The sequence below is a fragment of the Malania oleifera genome, chromosome 11 (genome assembly GCF_029873635.1).
Source record: "Malania oleifera isolate guangnan ecotype guangnan chromosome 11, ASM2987363v1, whole genome shotgun sequence".
NCBI lineage: Eukaryota > Viridiplantae > Streptophyta > Magnoliopsida > Santalales > Ximeniaceae > Malania > Malania oleifera.
Window position 1 is genome coordinate 46268098 of NC_080427.1, and position 24048 is coordinate 46292145.

Consider the following 24048-nt stretch of genomic DNA (forward strand, 5'->3'; position numbering starts at 1 on the left):
TACAGATCTGTAAGTGAAAATATAGAAATGTACAATCGTCATTTTCTATTTTTTGTTTCCAGTATGACTTTTAGGACCTATTTGGTTTCAGTTCTAAGAATTTTTTCAACAAAAATACTCTGCTCTTCAGTTAAACATTTGCAGGACAAAGGGGGAGTTACAGAGGTGGTGTTTTGTAATTAATTGAAAATTGAAGATGAAAAAATAGGAATTATATTTCACATTGAGGTCTTTGAAAATGCTAACTGCTTATATGGTTTTCCAACAAAAGCATGAAAAGTATCTTGTAATTGTTTTTAAAGCTTTTTGTATAAACAACAGAAAATTGTAATAGTGCAAGAGCAACCATTGAAAGCTTTTGCAATGTTGAAATGAAAAAATCTTTTGGGTTTCAAAAGATTGTGGCTATCGTTCATCACAAAACTTACAATATTACCATACACTTAAAAGAGGAACCACCATGCTGAGTTCTTTGATTGCTTGCTGAAAGTCAATTGGCAAACTGCATGCTCTAGAACTTCGTCTACATTTCTAATAACGAAATCGAGCATATGCCCTAACAAAAATATATTGTCAATTTTGTATGTTGCCAAGCAGTAGGGTTCTTGTGCCTGCAAGCAATTTGTGAGCTCTATATTTTCAGCTGAAGTTCAAATGGCAGATTCTGATAGTCCCTAAAATTCATTTTAAAAATACATTTAATCATAGATTTATCATCACACAAAAAAATCAACACACTTTTACGTTTGTATATTTGAATTTGAGGCGAACTTAAAAATAAAATACAAGGATTTCATTTTATTTTCTATTATTCTGGCCATCGAGTACAAAAGCTGCTCATGGTTGATACAGAAATGAGTCACTAACATTCTAGTAAGTAGCTCAGAAATCTTTCTTTGGATGTTCGGGTGTTCTGACTACCATACTGCTGCAGCATTCTCAAAAGCAGGGAAGGTGTCGCCATGTTGGTACTGCCTTACAATAGTTATGCCTGGCCACACTTGCTCAGACAACCAACTCCGTCCTCCAGATAATCTTGTCTGCCAATCCAGAATTCTGGTGCATCCTGCATGAGCTAAATTTAATTAACCACCACAACGAAATCTGGTCCTAATAGAGAGGTAATTTTAAACCCTGGGGAGAGATTGCACCTTCATGATCCCGGCAAGAACTGCACCTCCTAAGTACACCATGTGCTTTCTTCGTGGTGGATCCTCAATCCGTAATCGGAGTTTCTGTTCAACGGAAAAGAACACGAGGAAATGAAAATACATGCTCATTGGCAAGCTTCATTCAAATTAGTACACACATACAGACAGACGATAGAAAATCTGTAAGTAGAAACCCCTTTTATATGGTTTGTATTTAATGGAAACCACATAGTTTTTGTTCATTATCCCTTCTACATGGGAAGGCTTGGATGGTGAAGACCAATGAGCCTAAACATCCTTTTCCACAACTCTTGTGTGGGTGTAGGTGGGGGTGTGTGTGTGTGTTACAGAGAGAGAGAGAGAGAGAGAGAGAGAAATGTTATATGCTACGGTCTTGAGTTCAAGAAAGATATGGAAAAGCAGTTGCTAGCTCTGAGAAATTTAAAAATTAAAATCATCTTCGTGACTAAGAAGGAAATTGTGCTATAACTACTGTATGTTATGCTTTAAATCAATATTGTGGTTGCCCAATAGATATGTTTCTATTCAATACCTAACCAATAATTTTTATACCTGCAAATTTTCTCCTCAAGAGTCATGGATTTGAAAAAGGGCAACATTTTATTATGTGAAGCTGGATTTGACCTCTGTGTAAAATGAAACCGATACTCATGGTGCACAGAATTGGATATCCCACCAAAAAAAAAACAAAACATCACTACACAATTTAGAAAGCATTTCAAATAAATCTCCGCTGATGCATACTATCATTCTCAAGATTTGGAGAAATGTCATTGTTTACATGAGATTCATTTTACATTATGACCAAATATTTTGTTACCGTTATGACCACAACTTTGTTTGGGAAGAAGTCAACGCTAAGATTGAATCTGAGGAAATGAAATGAGAAGACGTAGAAGTCAATCCTAAGACGGAATCCAAGGAAATGAAATGAGATGATGACATTCATGCACACAGGACACTTTTATACACACTAAATGGAAGGATTATACACTAGTTCTCATGATCCATCCTAGAGTTCTATCCAGAGAATTAAATCAACCAGTGATAATGTTGTTATTCTAAAAACATAGGCACATATCACGGCTAAAGCAAAAGCAGAGGCAACTACATCCGCCGACTGCTCAAATTGTTGAAACTAGGCAAAGACACCCCCTCCCCCCTCAAAATAGGAAAAAAAAGAAAAAGGAAATATTGGGCTCTTTTTTTTTCTGGTTGTGTGTTGAGGGTGTAGGATTGCACGAGTATGGTAGACTCAGCATGAATTCCAGGCTCTTTTTTTTTTTCTGGTTGTGTTGAGGGTGCAGGATTGCACAAGTATGGTAGACTCAGCATGAATTCCAACCCTTAAGACCCACTGGTCCCATAAAAACACCATGACTGTTTTGCATTTCAATTCCAAGTTCAAACAAATGATTACAGACTCATCAGAAGCAAGTGATTGCAGAAAACTTATGAATTTTTTTGTCAAGTAACTCACTTAATCTGAATAAACAAAAAACAATAATAATAATCACCAACTGGTGCAAGATGGAAACACATTATTATACTACCTTGATCAACAAAAAACTGAAAAACAAGAGCATGATAATTTTTATTTTCTTCTTTGAATCCACAACATGCAGAAGTCAGATCTTACCTTCAGCCCGTCTTTATTTCCCTTCAAAACCACGTCAAGATAACGCTCCAGAATTTCCTTCTCCAAGCTGCAAAATAACATATCACAATTCACTAGTTTCTTAATTCTAAATTTGATAAAAACCGGAACACTAATAATCAACATAATGCACTAGGTTCAACACTAACAAGAGAATTGATAAAGTCATGATTAAAAGATACGTTTTCCTGGTGTAAAAATGTCACAAAGAATAACAATAAAAGAGCAATCAAAGTATAACCACACAATATATCTTGCTTGTCATCTTATTAGTGATCATGATTGGAATTTCTTAGGCATCTCAGAGTCATGCCTGCATCTGAAATGACAAATGCCATATTAAGGAAAACTACAAAGACCCCGGCTGACTGAAATCCTTGAACCAAAGAGATGATCCAGAATTTCCTTCTCCAAGCTGTAGAAGAACATATCATAATTTCACTAGTTTTGGTCCTTCTGGAACATTGATAATCAACAAAATACACTAGGTTCGATACAAAAAAGAGAATTGCTAAAGTCAATGATTAAAAGATATGTTTTCCTTGTGTATAAATGTCACTAGGAATAACAAGAAAGAGCAATCAAAGTATAACACAAAATATATCTTACTTGTCATCTTATTAGTGATCATGATTGGAATTTCTTGGGCATGTCAGAGTCATCCCTTAGGCTGAAATGACAAATGCCATAATCTAAGGAAAACTAAGAAGACTCCAGCGGACTGAAATCCTTGCACCAACAAATGCCTTGTTAAAGCTTGATATACATTGTTGACCCACAACCTAATAGCTTAAGCTTTTAGGTAAAAGTGGTAATCCAACATGGTACTATAGCTGGTTACCAAGAGGTTCTGCGTTCTAATCTCATTGCACGTGTTTATTGTGTGGTGTTTAAAAAATTATTGTATTCCCTGTAATGGGTATTAACTACTGTGTGTTTCTCTCTCCATGTGCTGTTGGGCTTGATATACATTGTTAATCCACAACCTAATAACTTAAACTTTTAAGTAATGTGGTAATTAGGGGTGGCAAAAAGGGTTCACGGGCCAGGTCCGGACGGGTTCTTAACAGGTTGGGTCATAAGTGGGTCAAGTTTAAATGGGTCGCAACCATGTAAACCCTAACCCACCCGTTTATTAAACAGGTGGGTCACAGGTTACCTGTTTAAAAAAATAATTTATTTATTAAAAACTTTTAAACATACAATTTTAAAAAAAAACCCCCCCAGGCTGATCTGATTCTGATTCTCTGAAGATTTGAACACAAGTTACACAACCCGAGAGAAGCTTACAAACTGCCATAAAATGCTGTGTTACCATACATCTTGTCGTACATGCTTGTGAAGGATTTTTTAGTCAAAATTATATGAGCTTCTCGTTCTTGGCCTGCGTCGCTCACGAAGAAGAAGAAGAAGCAGCAGCACAGTGAAGGCTTCTCATTCTCAGCCTGCGTTGCGCATGAAGAAGATGAAGGAGCAGCACAAGACGGCATCAAACCAGCACAAAACCAGCGGGAGGCCTTCGTCTTGGAGTCTTCGAGCCTTCGAACCAGCAGCAACCCTTCGTCTTCGAGTGTTCGAGCCTCATTAGGCCAGGCATATTTGGGATGTAAGCCAGGCGGATAATTCTTGGCAGGGCTGGCTCAGGTTCTGCCTCTCCCACTCCAAATTTGCCTTGTTTACATCCCTAGGGGCCTTCGTCTTCGAGTGTTCGAGCCTTACGCCTGCAAGAGAGCTCGCGTTCTGCTGCAGAAATGGAAGGAGGATTGGAGGAGCAGCAGGAGGCAGCTGCGGCACAGGAATAAAGATTTAGGGACTCAGGGTTTTCTCTCAGTAGGGTAGGGTTAGTGGGTTAAATCATTTAAGAAGCCTAATAAACAGGTCACCCGGCAGGTGACCTGACCTGAACACGGATTGACCCGTTATAAACGGGCGGGTCACGAGTTGACTTGTTTATAAACGAATTGACTTTCATAAAACTAAACCCGTTTTAAACGGACGGGTCACAGGACCCGTCAGGTCATGAGCCGTTTTGCCACCCCTAGTGGTAATCTAACATATCTATTTACTTACACAAGACGAGAAGGCCCCTAGGGATGTAAACAAGGCAGATTTGGAGTGGGAGAGGCAGAACCTGAGCCAGCGCTGCCAAGAATTATCCGCCTAGCCTACATCCCAAATCCGCCTCGGAACATTATTTGTATCCCATCCCTGCCTCATTAGGGGATCCGCCTCCCACTGAGGTTTGAATCCGCCCTGCCAACTATAAAGAAGAAAAAACAAAATTTTTAAAAAAAAAAAATTCCTGCCTTTATGTTATCAAAATAACATATCTTATTTTAATATAATTATAGATAACAACATAAAATAATATAAAATAAAAGAAAAATAATATATTTAGAAGTAATGAACAATTGAATGAAAGTACTATTTTATACATACATATACACCCATACATATAAATATATATATATGGTGTAATAAGTGGGAAATATATTTTCCTGCCCTGGATCCACCTCGCCTAGAATACTGCTAGCTTAACCGAATATACATACATAATACATACATTTCCCACCCTGAATCCACCTCGCCCGAAATAGTACTAAACATTTTCCACTTATTGCTCCAAATTCGCCTCAAGTCACAAAAGTCATCCCAAATCCTGCCCCTACCCATTAAGTACCGGATCAGCCCCTATAGAATTGGATCAGAGTGGGATATTCACCGACATGAATCCATTTACATCCCCAAACATCTACGAATTTCACTTAATATATAGTAATCATTCTCTCCCCTTTTCTAGACCTCATCATTAGCAAGGCTTGTGCAGTGGACACTTTTCTTAAATATTCTCTCCTTTTGCATGTCCCAGAAACTTCTGCCTCTCAAACAAACTGAAATAGAAGCCTATGCCATAGTGATGCCCAACCAAAAGAATCTCAAGTGGCAAAATATGAAATGTCAATATGCACATGTAATCCAAGTCCCTTTGACTTCATAACTGAAAATTCAGTCGAGCGACCCCCTTGTGCATCCTAACATGGTATGACATGTATTCAAGAGAAAAGTCAATTTTTAAGAGAGAGAGAGAAGGAACTCATCATAAAGGTTTCTCTTGCTAGCGATGTCCTTTTCCTTCATATTTTAAAGCAACAACAACAACAACAAAACCAAGCCTTAGTCCCACTAAGTGGGGTTGGCTATATGAATCATTTTCCGTCAATTTATGCGATCATGGACCATTTATTTTGATAGATTCAAGAATATTAAATCCTTACTCACTATCTCCTCTCAAATTATTTTAGGTCTACCCCTACCCCTTCTACTGCCCCCCACAGTAATTAAGTCACCTTCCTCACAGGTGCATTATAAGGCCTACGTTGCAAGTGTCCATACCATCTGAGTCGTCCCTCCCTTATCTTATCTTCTATAAGAGCTACACCTAACTTACCACGAATATGTCCATTCCTTAATTTATATTTCAATGTTATATCACTCATCCATCTAAGCATTCTCGGCAACTTTTACTTTTAAGATATTATGTTTCTTCGTCACCCAACATTCCGATCCATATAGCATTGCTGGTTTTATAGCTGTCCTATAAAACTTCCCTTTCAATTTTAAGGGTATTCTACGATCACATAGCACACTTGAAGCACTTCTCCATTTTACCCAACTTGTTTTACTCTATGCATTACATCATCTTCGGTACGGATTCATATCATAGTGATCTGACAGGCTTGGCATAAAGCACCGATATATGTTTGGCATGAACTCTCTAAAAAAAGTTCACCCTTACTCAAATTTATTGTATTGAAAACTATAAACAAACCCAAATACCCATGTCCTTGCAAAAGGTGAGATATGTGAGCAATCAAGCATTGAGCCCAGACATTCAACAGCAGTGTACGACAAGCAGAATGAGAGTTGCAATTACCAACAAGATAAAGATAAAAAAACACAAACTTCCTAATGTGTCTAATGTTTTCAACTACATATGATAACTGAAACAATTGTATAAAAAATAACTCGTCGGTGAAAAAACTAGTCTGGTCCAAAAAGGTGTATCTCATGCAAGAAGGATTTTAGCATATTACCGACTAGGTAATCCAGGATACATAGTACTCCCTCCACTTAAAACTATATGCTGGTAGAGCTGCAAAAATTAAAATAAAATAGGAGTTAAAATGATTAAAAAGGAATATATAAGCACTTCAAAGTTCAAACCCCAAAATAGGAATAAGCGTGCACTACAAAACTTTTGCAGAGAGATGGCATGGGAGTGATTAGGAGATCTGCCTCTGAAGCATGTGTCTGTCAAAGGGCACCCAATAGAATTGACGAGTTGTATGATCTATGTTATGGTTAGCATAAGGAACCAACATGTACAAGACACACACAGAAGATGAAGAAATAATATATGGCTTTATCACCCACAACATCACACAGTATATCACTAAGGAATGCAAACAAAGAAAGGCAGAACACCACCCAAAAGAATTGAAAGATATTGTAAAAAATATAGCAATGCAAGCAGTTATTACTTAAGGCAACCATATATACATCAGCAAATTTATAGCATTAAGCACTGTTCAAAACTGACAATTGTGCATCTGTTATTCTGTAATAACTGGGCAGTTCTCTAACTTTATGTTTACTTTGGGAGAGAACTGTTTTTTTAGCCTCTTTGTGGTCTCATGCTTCTGGTGTTTTCAAGGGAGTGTTCTTTATTGATTTTAAATGTGACTGGGGATCTGTGCTGTGTTGATGTTTTCTTTTTATTTTCCTTCTTGATAAATTCTTTAGAGGATGCCTTACCTTCCTTATGTTCTTCTCCTTCTCTCTATATTGAATTTCTTCTTTTACCCCCCCCCCCCCCTCTCTCTCCCAAAGAACAAAAAAAAATCTTTATCATAATTCATAACCAACAAACAGAAACATCAACAGTACAATTAGTCATGAGGCAAAGTTTACTGAAATGACTAGAATACCATCATTCTGTTGTCAATGTCCATTTCCTGAATGCAGCGAAATACCATGTCTGCCATTCCATCGCCTTCAACATCTATGAGTTCCTGTATAAAACCAGCACATCAAAACTTCCATGAGTAAACCTCTTCAAGGATATGTTGCAACTGCATGCCTCACAATTCAAAATGAAAACCAACAAAAAACGAGTCTGAAAAGCAACATTATATGTGTTGGGATTGATCCAGACAAGAACATAAATATTTTAGTTAGAAACTCTAAAAAATAATCTTAACAATTTGTAGGGCATCAACAGGCTAATTTCTGAAAGAACAAAATACTTGGGGCACCTTGGTTGCAAGTTTCGACTTTTTGGTGCACCAGGCTGATTACACAAAAAACTCTGCTTGCCTTTTGAAGTTAAAATTTATCTCATGGATTTTATTGCTCTAGAATTTTCCACATTTAGAGGGGATTCTTAACCACCCAGGTGATATACACTTGTTCAGACTGAACAATTTCAAATATTCAGAAATATTAAGGATCATGTTAAAATTAACAGTAGAAATGATACCCTAAAATTTAGAATATTGTTTTTGGTTCATGCTGACATCAATTCAGTATCACTTAAAATTCTCATTGAGATCTGTTCCCCACCTGATCTCTATTGAACTCAAAGAAGCCCCATCCCAACAACTCGAACTCTCGAAGTCAGGAACAAAATCTTTTTCATCATTCTGCTCCATCAACAGATATAGAATTCTCCTAAATCATTGGTCAGTGTGTCTTTTCTGACAATTTCAATTCACAGTAAAAGATTTCTATGTATGCATAAAAGATAATGTTTGTTTTTTAACATCCAAATGCATGCTCAGGAATGGACATCAGGTATGGCCAACAATCTTTGTTTCCTAGCATAATGGCAAATCAATTTCATGATAAACAATGCATGTGCACTATGAAATGACCTTTGTCACAGAAAATCATCATGCAATTAACAACCAATGTTTCAAATGAGCCGATAAAATAACCTAGAAAACTTTAAGGTGTCATTGAATACTTAAAAATAGATTATTACAGGGAGGTACAAGCTTACTGGAGTAAAAAGGGCCTCAGGGGCTTGGAACCGTTCCGTGCCAACTTTAATGACCCTTCCATCTGGCAGCTGATTGAATTAAATCTTCCCCATAAATTAATTAAAAAAACAAATATATGTAGTTGTTCAGCAAAGAACTATAAAAGAAACCCAAAAAAAATTAAATAGAAATTGAAAATATAAAATCAAAACAGGGAAGCAACAGTATAAATTTGCAATAACAGTTTATTGTAATATATTTGACATAAGAAACACGACTGCATTTGATGTGCCACAAATAAGCAGAAATAAAACAAAAGATAGTGCTTATAACTTCCCTAACTATGACCCTTACAGCCTTGTCATGCCTAAAAGGCTGTCAAATTGAACTCTTATAGCGCTTATAATTTCCCTAAATTACAGCCTTGTCATGCCTAAGAGGATGTCAAATTGAACTCTTCTCCTGCTACAGTTTTGTGAAGAAATATAAAGCACTAAGAGAATCAACTTACAAAACAGTTATCAACTTACAGTATAATTTTTTACAAGGATGGTGGTCTCAAGCCCCAATTGATATTCTCTCTTGTAATCATAACTGATGGAAAAAAAAATAGATCAAATATTACAAACTAATGCTCCAAGTTCCACAAAAGCAGGCAAACACAAGAAGATGTAGTTTCACCTTATATAACAAAGTTTCTCCTTGATTTCCCTAACTGTCTCAAAATCAGCTTTTCTATTCATTGCATAGCTACAACAAAGAAAATTTAGGTGTTAAACAGTTTAAAAAATCAATTGATGAACAGAAAGGTGAGAATTACACTAATCTCACAGGATGATTTTAAAAATATGCCCTCACCCCCTCCTTAGAAGTAAGTCAACAAGATAGGATGTTATGTGTCGTCCAGCTACATTCATTCGCTTGGTAAGATGCGGGAATGAGTAACCATCTACAACTGGAACCTAGAGAGGAAACATGAAGAAATTGCACCGTTAAGAAATAACATAGAGATTAACAAGTATTGCATCTGAATTCCCACTTTTCTGAATCCCTCCTTGATTCCTAAACTGAGTTAATCAACAACAAAGATAATATAACAGTGAAATACCCAGCCACCAACCTCCATTTGAGGAGTAAAAATGAATATCAACTCTCATATTACCCACCAAGACCAAAATATTTCATAAAAACAAGACCTCATTTATTCCCTTAAGATGCTCCACCTGCAAGTTGCGATATAGACTAATATCCAATTTAGATGCCACAAACTGCAAACCATGGGAAAATGGAAGGGGGAATTTGGACATCCCATAAAGTAGAATCAGAACCCATGCACTCATGAAAACTTCCATAAAACATAAAAATTGACGCATTCTATAAAACTTATACATGCAACAAGTTTATTTCATTTCTATGAGAATATGCAGAAATGGTCAATAAATACAACCAAAAAGGTTACGATACTTCATAATATCCAGATAGTTCAAAGTGTAATATACCACATGAGTGACACCATCACCAGAGTCAATAACCAGTCCAGTCAATAAACCTGTAAGGATTCAATAAAGTCAAAAACAAAACCAATTACATGCCAGAAAAGGAAAAAAAATTAAATATAAAAATTATAATCATCATAATAAAACAGAAATTCAAGCAGGTTTTTTTGCAATGGTTTTGCAGACAGATTTCTTAACAGAAAATTTAAAAATTCATGTCAAATATTGGGGGGGAGCCATCCTAATTAGCACCTTGAGCATATAATGTTAAAACAGCCTGGATTTGAATGAAGACACCCTCAAAGTTGTATTTCTCAAACATGGTCTCCACCTATAATGCCATGTCAGACACAGATCATGATATGCTATCCATGCCAAAATTGAGAGTAATACATTACCAAGCAAAATTACAAGAAAACTGGATTATGCATCACAAACCATTTTTTCGCGGTTTTTTGAAGGATTAAGAGGTGGATCTGTAAGTAAAATCTTGCATTCTGTTGGATCTATCTGTTGAAAGCGAATATGGTGTTACTATTGTCAGGATGAAACTGTTTAAAAAAGTAAAGGGATTAAGCCCCAAATAATTGTTTATCACAAGAATCAGAAGCAACAGAAAGTTTACTTTTAATTCATTGAAAAATGCATGGTCCCACACATGACACATATCATCCCAATTTTGCACAATACCATTGTGGACTGGATAAGATATATCCAGTTGATGCCGCAAATCCGCACAAGCTTCTCCAACAACAATATCCTGTAAGAACAGGAGATGAAGATTGTCACAAGAACCAGAAGTACTGGAAAAGTTTACTTTCAACCATTGAAAAATGCATGGTCCATTGAAGAATGACCACAATAAGGACAAATCTATAAGCTTTAATTTCAAGGTCACATTAAGCACCAATTCATAAGCTAAAATTGTTAGGCTATTGTAAATGCAAGAAATGTCCACTTTCCCCTAGATTATGCAATTGAATCATACTGAACTTAGACGTGCACAATTACGGATTAATTGTTAACTATCTTAAGTATGCACCCTTGCAAGAGGACAAAAATGGCAGCGCACATGTCCAAGATTGGTTGCGGAAACACGTGGCCAATATCTCTGTACCAGTCCCAATCTTGGGATGTTCTACAGAGTCACAGCTTTGTGTGTTAAGGGGAGTCCTAACCCATTAAGTCTTTTCCTAGGCTACTCAAGAATTCATGAGACAAGTTCTTTTTTCTTCTCTCTCACCCTAACCATGCGGCAGTATGCCAGTACCCTATTAGGCCATCATTTTACACTTGCTCATTGGTAGAGTCATGATTAGGCATTCTCTTATTGAAGGATGACAACCTACATGTCTTCTCCTCTCCCCTTTAAATGCCCCCAACCATGCTTTGTCAAGGGTCTTTTGACACTGAAGCAATCAAGTGCTCTCTCTCTCTCTCTCTCTAACCTATGGATTATTACTAGCTTAGCAAATCTTTTAGCCATTACCACTAGCTTGAGCTTCTTGGGAGTTGCATGGTTCTCTCTAGGCCCTGTCTAGAGCATTCAGTACATGCGTACAACACAAACTTTCCTTCCCTTTCAAAAACCCCCTCTACAGCTATATAGTTTGAGATAGGAGATGCATATGTTCTCAACTTGGACATAACTGCAAAAGTTTTTAAGAAAAAATTATCGGTAGAGAAGAACTTTTATTAGTTGGGCATCAAGGGGATGCCACCCCGTGGTACAAAACTTCAACCACTTTGTAGAGTGTCATAAACATCAAGAATTACATTATGATCATTCATAAATTCCCACCACGCCAGCTGGAAACAATAGCAATCCACTGCTCTTTGCAAATCTGAAGCAACGTAACTGTATCTTTGAAGGCTCTCTTATTTCTTTCTTCCAACTTCCAAGCACACCAAAAGATGGCAAGAGGGATGAGATTCAAAGCCTTTAGCCTCTCCTTGGTGGTTTTGATTCCTTTCCAAGCCCAAATCTCCCCTCCCACAGAAGTTGTAGTAACCGCTGATATCTAGTCAAGGACAGAGCCATGTTCCACAAATTCCTTGTCTAGGGGCAGCAGAGAAGAATGTGGTTGACCGATTCTGCATCAGCCATACAAAGAAAACATCTATTTGTAATTGCAAGACCCCTTTTTTGTAGATTGTTTAGGGTTAAAATATTTCCATGTGTAGACTCCCAAACAAAAAAAGGCAACCTTTGAAGGGGCTGCTTTCCTCCAAAGCCCATTTTCATTCGTTGGGGATGTTTTGGTAAAAGAAACTATAGAGATTGCTGTAAAAGTCAGAGAATGCATGAAGTTCCCAATCTGCCACATTCTCTAGTAAAGGAACATCCAGAAAATCCCCTGATCAGTGATTTGGAGATGATGACTGATAACTGAATCTTTGTCACAAGCCAAACTATAGATGGAAGGAAAGGCAGCTCTAAAATTACTGTTGTCACCCCACATGTCATGCCAAAAGTAAGTCGTTCCCACTTGAAATCTCACATATTGGAAAAAATCCATCCCATCCTTTCGTGATGAATTTCCAAACTCTGCCCGTAGGGTCCCCTACTAATGCGTCTTATCCAGCCGTTATGCTCAAGACATAATTCGAAACAATGATTTTCCATCAAAAGTGATCTTTCTCTTTCATGAACCTCCACAACTATTTCCCGAGGAGGGCTTTATTGAAACTGAGGAGGGATTTCAGCCCTAAACCTCCTAAACATATTGGTTGTTTAACCACTCCCCATCTAAAAAGGTGATATTTAAACTCCTACCCAAGCTTCCCCAAAGAAATCTTCTCTCTATTCCCTTCAGTCTCTAGCAACTGAAGCTGGTCAAGGAAGGAGGGACATGAAATAGACTGGAATATTCGTCAAAAGTGCTCCTAATAAGGGTGAGTCTACCACCTTTTGATAAGAAGTTTCTTTTCCAACCTTCCAGTCTCCTTTCAAGCTTTTCGATAATGGGGTCCCAAACTCCTTTGTCTTCCAATTTGGCTCCAAGGCCAAGGAAACTAATGGGAAAGAATCCCCTCTTACAACCTAGAAGATTAGCAAAGAAGGTCCCCCCTCCAATTGGAATGAGCTCACATTTACCATGGTTCACTAGCCTGATACAACCTCAAACCCAAACAAAATGCATCAAAGGTCGAGGATATGAAAGGGATCATCTTTACAAAAAATGATAGCATCATTTGTGAAAAGGAGATGAGAAACTTCCATAAGCCTTTCATTTTTGCCTACCTTGAGACCTCTAAAGATCCCTCCTTAACTAGCTTTCATCAACATGAGGCTTAGCACCTTTAGTACCAAAATGAACAAAAAGGGGACAAGGGATTCCCTTGTCGCAAATCTCTCAAGGAGCAAAAGAAATTAGAAGGGCATCCATTTATAAGTACAAAGAAGCTTGGAGGTGATGCATTGTGCAATCCAACTACACCAAAAAAAGCTCCCAAAAGCACATTTTCCTGAGAAAATAAAGAATGAAGTTCTAGTTGACATAATTAAATTCTTTCTCCATTTCCAATTTGCACACTACTCCCCTATTTCCCTCCTTCAAATAGGCATCCACCACCTCACTAGCAATTAGGGCAGCAACCATAATCTGTCTTCCAGCCACAAAAGCATGCCGATACTACCAATGACTTTTGGTATTGCTTTTTTAATCCTCTCAACTAGGACTTTAGCAAAGATTTTATAAATGCTCTTCACCAAGCTAATAGGGTGGAAAACCTTAATGTTAAAAGCCCCAACTTTCTTCAAAACAAGAGCGACAAAGGTGGTAGTGATGCAACTAACAAATTTTCTTGATCTATCTAACTCCTCAAACACGTTTACAGTGCTATGCTCGAGAAGGCTCCAATTAGACTGAAAGAAAGCAAAGGAGAAACCATCCAAACCAGGCGCTTTATCCCCATTGCAATGTTTAATAGCTTGGAGGATTTCTACTTCGTCAAAGGGACTCCCTAGCCACCCCGCAGCCGAGGAACTAAGAGATCTGAAATTGATTCCATCCACTGTAGGTCTTCAAATCTCATCAATTCAAGAGCATTTGATACATGGTTTTGCTGCAGAATGCTAGCAAACATGTATATATGCATGCATACAAGAGATAAAAAATGCACTCTTGGAAGAGGTCAAAAATAGCAGTACACAAGCCCAAGATTGGATACAGAAACACATGGTGGGATATCCCTGTACCAGTCTCAGTCCTAGGGTGTTCTAGAGAGTCGTGATTGTTAGTGGTTATTTAGTCATTTGGCATTATTATTATTATGTGGTAGAGTTTTGTTAATAAGTGTGAGTTAGTAAGGGTATTATGGTCATTGGTATTGTACTTAACATAAATTATAAATAAAGGGAGACACCTATCATTGAAGTTAGTTCTTCCATTTTACCCAATTATTCAACATAGTATAGAGCAAGATCCAACCTAAACCCTGATTGCATGACCGCCACTTAATCAAACCCTAAACATCATTATACCACACAACCTGCTGCAGTAGAAGGATCATCAGTATCACCAAAGTCCAGCAGCAGCTTCAGCAGCTGCTGGAAAAAGCCGCAGTTGCTTAAAAAACCCTGGATGCAGGTGTCCTCTTCAACACCTCAAGGAATACTTCATATTTTGCAACACATAGCAAGCCACAGAACCTACCAATCTGCCATCCCTCAAAATTTCATAGCTAGAGGATCCTCCATGTGCCGGTGGAAAGCCAGCAATGCCGACACCACGCGCCAGCATGTGAAACTTTTTTGAGGAGCCGTTTTTCTCTGACTTTCTCCCAAATGTATTGAATTCCATCCTTCCTCACACCATAATACCAAGTTGTTTGTCATCTTTTTTGTCCAAAGGTATCACCTTTTTTAGTTGCTCATGCGCAGCATTACGGGAATGATTGCTTGCGCCTGAAGCTGTTGGTCAATAATTATAGAGTTCATTGAGGCCTGAAACAGTGGTATTGCAGTGTTCTTGATTCCTTTTTATCTTTCTTGTTCATTGTATGCTTGTGGTTTGCACCGATTGTCGAAATTTGTGTGTTGGGGGGGTGTCCATGAATTCCAGGGGGATGTTGTTTGCTGTGTGCTTCAATGTTCTACAGTATAGAGGCTGTTTGGTTCTATTAGAGCTGCATGTTTGTTTCCTTGGAATGTGTTTTAAGTCTCTTGGAGCAGGGCCAGCATTTATACATTGATTTTGTAGGGTTGTGGCAGTGCTATGTCCAGTTGTTGGTGACTCATTTGTGGTTGAATCAATAGTTGACTTTGTGCTTGATTCGGTTGGTCTGGAATTCACTTGTGGTTGTCTCGGTTGGTCTAGAAGTTCAATTTTGGAATCCTAAGCTGTGTTTCTAATTTGCTGCTGTATCGAGGTTGTGTGTGTTGGGATGGTGTCCTCAAATCCCAAAAGTGTGTTTACATCATCAGGCATTTGTTTAGGTGAACAACATGCTATAACTATCTCGGAGGGGGAGTATTCAAGGTTCCTACAGTATCAAACATTCCGACAAGCATCTCCATCACATTGCATATTTTGCTCAAAAGGGTAATCCTACAGTTTTTGTATGTCATTTAATATCTCTCCCACCAGTCCTCCGATTGTCAACTTTGGAGATACTGACCATGTGACAGGTGTAACTTCTTTTCTGCCCTCCAATATCCTAAAATTCTAGCTCAAGTTACCCTTGCTGATGGTCCACAACTACACTTAAAGGGATAGGAACAATAAACCCTACTCCCTCCATCCCTCTTTATTCTGTTTTATACATTCCTAAGTGCCCCTTCAATCTCATGTCAGTTAGTAAGCTTACAAAGGCACTAAATTGCTCTGTAACCTTCTTTCCTGATTTTGTGATTGTTCAGGATCTGAAGACGAGGAAGACAATTGGAACAGGATGTGAGGCACCTAGACTCTAATACTTTGAGTTGCTCTCTTCTCCCATTGCCTGCGCAGCTGCTGCTACACCGCTTCAAATCCATTGAAGCCTTGGCCATCAGTCCTTGGACAAATTAAAACAGCTAGTTCCTACCTTCATTTATGTGTCTAATCTTGAGAACGAGTCTTGTCGGTTGGCAAAGCATCATCATGTTGCCTTTGCTACCCAAGTCAATAAATGAGTAAATAATCCTTTCATGCTCATCCATTCAGATGTTTGGGGTCCGAGTCGCGTCACGTTGAACTTGGAGTTTCAGTACTTTGTTACATTTGTTGATGACTACTCCAAGATGACTTGGTTGTATTCAATGAAAGATTGTTCTGAGTTGTTTAATATCTTTTGTGCCTTATGTTCTCAAATAAATACTCAGTTTGATATGTTAGTCAAGATACTTCATAGTAATAATGCTATGGAGTACTTCAGTACCCAATTCAGTACCTATTTCACTAATTCTGGTATGAACCATCAATCATCTTGTGCCCACACTCCACAACAAAATGGAGTCGCAAAATGGAAAAACAAACATTCTCAAAGTCACTCATCCTCTGTCCTTGGTGGTAAAAAATCTCATATTCAGTTATCTTCCCTAAGGCTCCTTTGTTCTCTCTCCCTCCTCGTATATTTGGTTGTGTATTTTGTCCATCAGTTAACTCTAGTTGGATCCTTGCGCTATCAAATGCATTTTTCTAGGGTAATCCTATACTCAAAAGGGATATCAATGTTGTTAGCCCTGGGGACTACATAATCATGGTTTATATGTTTTGAGGATATTAACCTACATGTTGTTCCTAGTATTTCCTATCTTTGCAGATCATGTTTAGTACAGGTTCCAGTGACGAATACATGAAGTGCTAGATCAAAGGCAAAGATCGGACCGAGTAGACGTCAAGTAGGAAAGATCAGATGGACACTCACTCGGAAAGGACTCAAGCACAACCAACAGAAGATTAATTGTTAAATTATATGTAATAAGGGTTGTGTGAGGTAGGAACAATTTGTAACTCTTGCGGGTGTGTTTCTTGCATGATTTCTGAGTAAGAGTTGAGCAAATGCATGCATACTAGGACACATGAGTAAATAGGATTTCACCTAAAGTCACAAACTCAACTTTAATAGTTTTCAAAGTTAAAATCAAAGAGTTTGTCAAAAGAATCCTAAACTCAAAATATGTTTTCAAAGGGACAAGTTTTTAACATCATAGTTTTAAGAACATTTTTATACTTAGTCTCAATTGTGTCAAAACGAGCTTTATGTCCTAACCACTCAAGAAAGTCAAGTATATTTTCATAAAGGATATGACTAAACATATAAGATATCGAAATGAGTTTTCAAATATGTTTTCATAAATAAGATATCCTATATTCAAAAGAAATTTCTTAAGGACAAGTTTTTAATTATATTAGTGTTATAATATTTTACAAACTTGTCCTGGTTGGGTTTAAAACCTCAGTTATGCACCTATCAAATTTCCTGAACACCCTTCGGTATTTGGGGCATAACTTTCGCTAGAAAAGTCCAAAAAGGACGATCTTGGTGTACCTGGAAAGTTAAGAAAAAATCCCACAACTTTCATTTTGATGACTTTTTCTAATTTAGGGCACACGTCGACGAGTCCAGGGAAAATGTTTACGATTGCTGGCAGAGTGCCACTAATCGACGAGTGGGGGTCACTAGCTGATGAGACGCATTGTGAGCAGCGCAATAATGGCTAGAAAACGGCTAGTTTCTTTTGGGAATTGCTCCTAACGGTCCAATAACGACTAGAGTAAGGGTTTTTGGCTATAAATACAAATCCATACACTTGTTTAGCATGGTTTTTTATCATTCTTAGTGAAAAAAAATTTTGATTACAAAACCTAAGCATTTTGCATCTTAGTTCTTCATTTCAAGTGCTCAAGTCTCTCTTGTTCATTTATCTTGTGTGAATCATTACTTAAGAGATTAAGTGTGAGGTTTGTTTTGTAATTGCAATCAACTCATTGTGAGGAGCATCATTTATATACCCATCTTATTGTAAAGGTTCTTTGTGAACCAACTTGGTGAAAGTTCTTGGTGAACCAAACTTGCAAGGCTCTTGGTGAACCTTGTGGCTCTTGGTGAGCGCGGTAGGGATTTGTTCCCAAGTGTAGGGTTTGGTACCCGGGTTATAAGGCTTGCTCCGCCGGCGAAGGAGCACTTATAGTGGATTGTGGAATCCTTGACTTATTGCTAAGGTGTGGACGTAAGCTTAACCACGTGAAATCTCCAGTGTTAAGCTTTCTCTCCCTTCACTCTTTTATTTATGTCTTGTATTTGATTTACATTTCATAAATTGTGATATAATTGCTTGCAATCTTGTCAAGAGTTTTTATTTTGTAGAGAAAGCCCAAATACGCGAAAAGAGTCCATTCACCCCCCCTGCTCTGATTCTATATACTCCCGAGTGGAACATTTAACAAATGTTATAGCCTACTTTACATAGGTTCTTTGTCTCTGCTGATATCACCTTTTTTGAGTCTACACCATACTACTTTGATTCCTTAAGATTTGTTAACCTTAATAAGTCTCTTCCTCTGCTTTTCTTCCAGATCTTAACCTAATATTTGTGCCCAATACTCAAAACATCTTCATCCAGTTTGAGTCCTTCTCCCCGCTTGGATCATTCCAATTTGCAGGTATACACACATCAACTCAAGGGAGGAAAGCCTCCTCTAGCTTCCTTTTTGCCTTTAGTTCCCTTGTCATATGACCCTATTTCCCAAGATGTTATTCCGACCTATCGTTGTTCAAAAAGGTAAACATAGTTGTACCCAACATCCAACCTCTAATTTTGTTTGTTATGATTTCTTGTCACCCTCATATTACTGTTTTGTTAGTACTTCGCCTTTTGTTGCTCTTCCAAAATCTATTTTTGAAGCCTTGTTCCATTCCAGGGGGAGGCGTGCAATGATAGAATAGATGTGTGTTGTACACGATAATAATACTTGAGACTTGGTACGTCTTCCTCCTAATAAGTCTATGGTTGCTTGTCTTTAGGTGTATACTGTGAAGGTTAATCCAGATGGTTCCTTGGCTTGATTGAAGGCCCGCCTTGTTGCTAAGGGATATACTCAAGTGAATGGCTTGGACTATTCAAACACATTCTCCCTTGTAGCCAAACTCACCTCGGGTGGTTTGTTCATCTCCTTAGCCACCACCTATCATTGGCCTCTAAACCAATTAGACGTGAAGAAAGTTTTCCCATATGGTGATCTTCAGAAGGAAGTCTATATGGAGCAACCACACGGGTTTGTTGCTTAGGGGGAGTCAGGCATAGTGCGTCGGTTGAAGAAGTCACTATATGGTTTAAAATAGTCTCCAAGGGCATGGTTTTCCCTCTTCAATGTTGTAGTACTTGAGTTTGGCCTTCGACAGCGTGCAGTAGATCATTCTGTATTTTATCCTCATGCTCCATCCAAAAAGATTTTACTTATAATGTACGTGGATGATATTGTGATTACTGGTGATGATGATCAAGGTATTCAAAGCTTAAAGCATTTCGTCCAGACTAAGTTTCAAAGTATTTGGAACCATTGAAGTACTTCTTGGATATAAAAGTATCGAGATCTTGCACAGGAACAATCTTGTCATAGAGGAAGTATGTTCTTGATCTTTTAGATTAGATGGAACTGTTCAAATCCAAACTTGCTAATACACCCATAGATCCCAATAAAAAGTTACTGCCAAATATAGGTGATTTGTTGCCTAACTTAGGACAGTCCGGAGACTTGTTGGAAAGTTGAATTATCTTATAGTCACTTAACCAAATATATCCTTTGCAACAAGTGTTCTGAGTCAATTTCTCGATTCCCCAAAAACAAGTCATTGGGATGGAGCAATTCACATTTAGAGATATCTCAAAGGTGCACTAGGGAGAGGTCTCTCTTATCAGGATCAAGGGCACTCTCATATTTAGGTATATATAGATGCAAATTGGGTCGAGTCATCTTCCAACCAAAATCGACTACTGTCTCTTTGTCGGTGGTAATTTGGTGTCTTGGAAAAGTAAGAAACAAACTGTGGTGGTCAAGTCAAGTGTTGAGTCAAAGTATAGGGCTATAGCGCAAACTACATGTAAGCTTGTTTGGTTGAAGAACATGTTAACTAGGTTTTCCACATTCTCGGCCTGTGGAGTTAATGTATGATAATCGAGTTGCTATTTATACTACCTCCAATCCGGTCTTTCATGAGCGAACAAAGAAAATTGAAGTTAATTGCCACTTTATTTGGGACAAACTTGTATAGAAACTCATTACAACCACTTATGTGAAGTCTAAGTTTCAGCTTTCTGATTTATTTACTAAAGCCTTGGGAGGCTCGTGTGAAATTCATTTGTAACAAGCTAGGAGCATGCAATATATATGCTCCAGCTTTTTTTTGGGGGGGGTGGGGGGGGGGGGGGGGGGGGGGAGTCTTAGTGGTTATTGTCATTTAGCATTATTATCATTATGTGTTAGAGTTATGTTAATAAATGTGAGTCAGCAAGGGTATTATGCTCATTGGTATTGTACTTGACATATATTATAAATAGAGGGAGAGACCTATCATTGAAGTTAGGTCTTCCATTTCACCCAATTATTCAATAGTGACTTTGTGCATTAAGAGGAGTCTTGAAACCTTAAGTCTTTTCCTTAGCTACCCAAGAATTCACCACGTGTCATTTGTGATTTGTCTTTTTTCTTCTCTCTCAATTGACAATGTGCCATTAATCTATTAGGCCAACAATACACTTACTCATTGGTAGAGAAATGACGTGGCATTCTCTTATTAAAGGATGACAATCCACCCCTATAAATAATCACCAACCATGCTTTGGTGGGGGTATTTTGACACTACAGAAATCTCCTCTCTCTCTCTCTCTCTCTCTCTCTAAACCTATGGATTACCACTAGCTTAGGGAATCCTTTCAGCCATTAGACCCCCTTCACCTGTCACCATTCATGCTTGAGCTTTTTGCGAATTGCATGGTTCTCTCTAGGCCCCTTCTAGAGCATCTGTTACATGTGTACAACATACTCTCCTTCCCTTTCAAGAAACCCCTCTACAAACTACATGGTTTGACTGTTTGAGATAGGAGATGCATATGTTCTCAAGATGGACACATAACTGCAAAGTAAAATTTTGGCATTCAAAGAAATTTGATTTTCACCTTAACTTTAAGTGCTGTTATCGTAGAATACTAGCATTCATGTATATATGCATGCATACATACAACAAACAAAGACAACAATAACAACCAAGCCTTAAATCCCCCCATGTGGGGTCAGTTAGAGGAATCCTCTTCCACATTCCACACAATCACATGCATGTATGCATACATTGGGAAAAAAATGATTGTTTCTAATAATTTTTACGAGATTAGTATTGGATAGAAACCAAGCATACGGGACAAAGAGCTATTAAGTTTCTCAAATACCATTTTGGAATAGCAATTGCATTACCAACTCAAATAGTTGGTAATCTGGTATCAACTACTATAAATAACAAATTCATTTTAATATAATATGTGCTTGTACTTAATAGAAATATTTTCACCTTCAGCTCCTGTTCCATGAGGGACTCTTCATAACGTAGCATGGGCCTTCCCACCACGCAAGGAAATACAGAGGTGGGAAAATTCTCACCAGAAAAACCGCACTTGACATACTGCATCGAATAAATCTTGTTTCAGGCGAAATAAGCCAGGTAACTGAAATTGGTTAGCTAAGTAAAAAAGATCATTTAATTTACACTGCTTAATTTTTCTTCAGAGTTTTACACAACATTTGTTACACATAATTCATCATTGATAGTAAGGTCTAGTAAAGAAACCAAGAACCATCATCACTACGACAAGGTATCAGGCTGCAATATGGTGGGTGCTGTTCAATCCTTATTTTTTCATTCTTTTTGGTAACCATTCTAAAGATCAGAATTCCATCTTTGAAAGCCTTTACAAGTCAATGTAGTCATTCACTGCTACAATGATGTCCAAGATCACTTACACAAGACAGGCTTCTCTGAAACTACTGCAATGTCTTTATTTGTCCTGTGTGCATACAAGTTTCCACTTCTCAGGTACCAGATTAAATTATTGTTGTCAAACCAAATATTCCTAGCAATGGCATTAACCTTTCAAGATAACGCGAACTTGAATTTGCAGCATTTGCTTGCACATATGCAAATTTGTGCACTTTCAAGCGGTGGAATTTTAACTTATTCCAGGGGAGAAGTTATAGAAACATCTCCACAATTTTTGGCCTAGTAAATACTAAATTCCTGAGCTCATTATATCATGTACACAATGTAATGAATCATTGCAAGTGTACATTGCTTAGTTGATGTTAACAGAAACATCTCCATAAAGTTTAGAATATTAAATACTTAATCGCCATGTTTTTTCCTGAAAAAGGATTACTTCATTTAACTAATCCCAACATAAAACATCCATACAGAATGGAGGTTTCCAGCATACCTCCCCTTTGGACAAAGGAATCCTATTGATCACATGTGCTGGATAAAAACTTGCTTTAACAAACATAACCAAACATTTTGAAACTTGCAATATCAGAGAGAAAAATATTCAAACAACTCGAAGAGGCTTCACCCATGCTTAATTGTACTATAGGTAAAATTTCATAGAACAGTGACATTTAATGAAAGTGTACATGACCGCTACACACAATATTTATCCCAACATAAGCACCCAAACATCACATATATGAGAGATCTCCGTAATCTCTAAAATCAGACACCTCTGCCTCGCCAATTTCTTGTTTATGGATATCAACAAACACACTGTAGTTACGACTACTTGGTGTGAATTTCGGTTTATTCACAAACAATAACTGAAATCCCAACGTATTCACATAGACATCACAAATACGAGAGATCTCATCAATCTCTAAAATCAAACACCTCTTCCACGCCCATGGACATCAACAAACGCATTTCTATGTAATTAATGTAAGTAAGTGTAAATTTCGGTAAATTTCGGGGATCAAAGAACAAATTGAAAAATCAAGCGAGCTGGGATTCTTTGGCGAACGAATCAATGAGGGAAAAACAACAAGAGCGGAAGATCGAGGAACAAAAATGAAGAGAAAGAGCGAGAGAGATAGAAAGTGTTACGCCGGTGCCGTTGTCGCAGACGATGACGTTCCTGTTGTCCATCAATCCAAATCTAATCCTGCTATTGCTACTGCTACTGTTACTGCTGCTGCCACAAGGTAGCTCATCAATGGCCTAGCTTGAATCGGAGGAGTATCAAGGAACGCATCAAACTTTTACCGAGTTATCTGACAGGCGATCTCCTCCGTATCAGATACCAATACTCATCCAATACACTTCAAATACGTATCAGATGCTTAATTAACGACTGAATACTCCTCCAATACCTCTTTCAATCGTTCAAATTCCGAGTTCAGTATCCAAATGGCTGTTTCTCCGCCGTGGAGCGTCGTCTACGGTGGGATGTGACCGCAGGAGGCAGCGGTTGGTGGCAGTGCTGGAGGAGTTAAGGTGGACATGCTTAGACTTATACAAATTAAAAATATAAACAATGTAGCCTGTTTCTGAATTTTATTAATTTTAAAAAAAAAATTTTTAAAAATTTTTTTTTATTTATTCTATATTTATAATTCACAATATTCTCACAAAATTTCTCAAACAAAGTATTCATATTTTCATTTTAAAAGATGCCAAGCTCGAAATATACACTATAAAAAATAATCTAATTTTATTTTAAA

The 24048-nt window shown here is 37.7% G+C and overlaps 1 protein-coding gene across 2 annotated transcripts; it reads right to left on the reverse strand.

Moving 5' to 3' along the window:
- Nucleotides 1-680: 680 nt before the first annotated feature.
- Nucleotides 681-23856, reverse strand: LOC131167767 (actin-related protein 2). Of its 2 annotated transcripts, XM_058126651.1 has the most exons (16): nucleotides 23698-23826; nucleotides 23432-23598; nucleotides 21857-21967; nucleotides 10992-11126; nucleotides 10805-10876; nucleotides 10619-10697; nucleotides 10370-10419; nucleotides 9729-9832; nucleotides 9552-9620; nucleotides 9401-9464; nucleotides 8891-8959; nucleotides 7818-7901; nucleotides 6924-6982; nucleotides 2812-2878; nucleotides 1152-1235; nucleotides 681-1066 (listed from the first exon to the last, which is right to left on the reverse strand). In XM_058126651.1, the coding sequence occupies exons 2-16, from the start codon at nucleotides 23471-23473 to the stop codon at nucleotides 986-988; spliced, it is 1170 nt and encodes a 389-aa protein (XP_057982634.1). In that variant the 5' UTR covers nucleotides 23474-23598; nucleotides 23698-23826; the 3' UTR covers nucleotides 681-985. The 2 variants fall into 2 exon arrangements, with proteins under 2 accessions (XP_057982634.1, XP_057982633.1); XM_058126650.1 differs by having other exon boundaries at nucleotides 23432-23856.
- Between the last annotated feature and the right edge of the window lie 192 nt (nucleotides 23857-24048).

Excerpts from the sequence above, each read along its gene's own strand:
- LOC131167767 (XM_058126650.1), bottom strand. The coding sequence starts at position 23,473 with ATGGACAACAGGAACGTCATCGTCTGCGACAACGGCACCGGC. Across the intron at positions 8,960-9,400 it reads TCCTTGTAAAAAATTATACT|CTGCCAGATGGAAGGGTCAT; the intron begins GTAAGTTGATAA and ends TAATTCAATCAG. Across the intron at positions 6,983-7,817 it reads ACATTGACAACAGAATGATG|CTCTACCAGCATATAGTTTT; the intron begins GTATTCTAGTCA and ends TAATTTTTGCAG.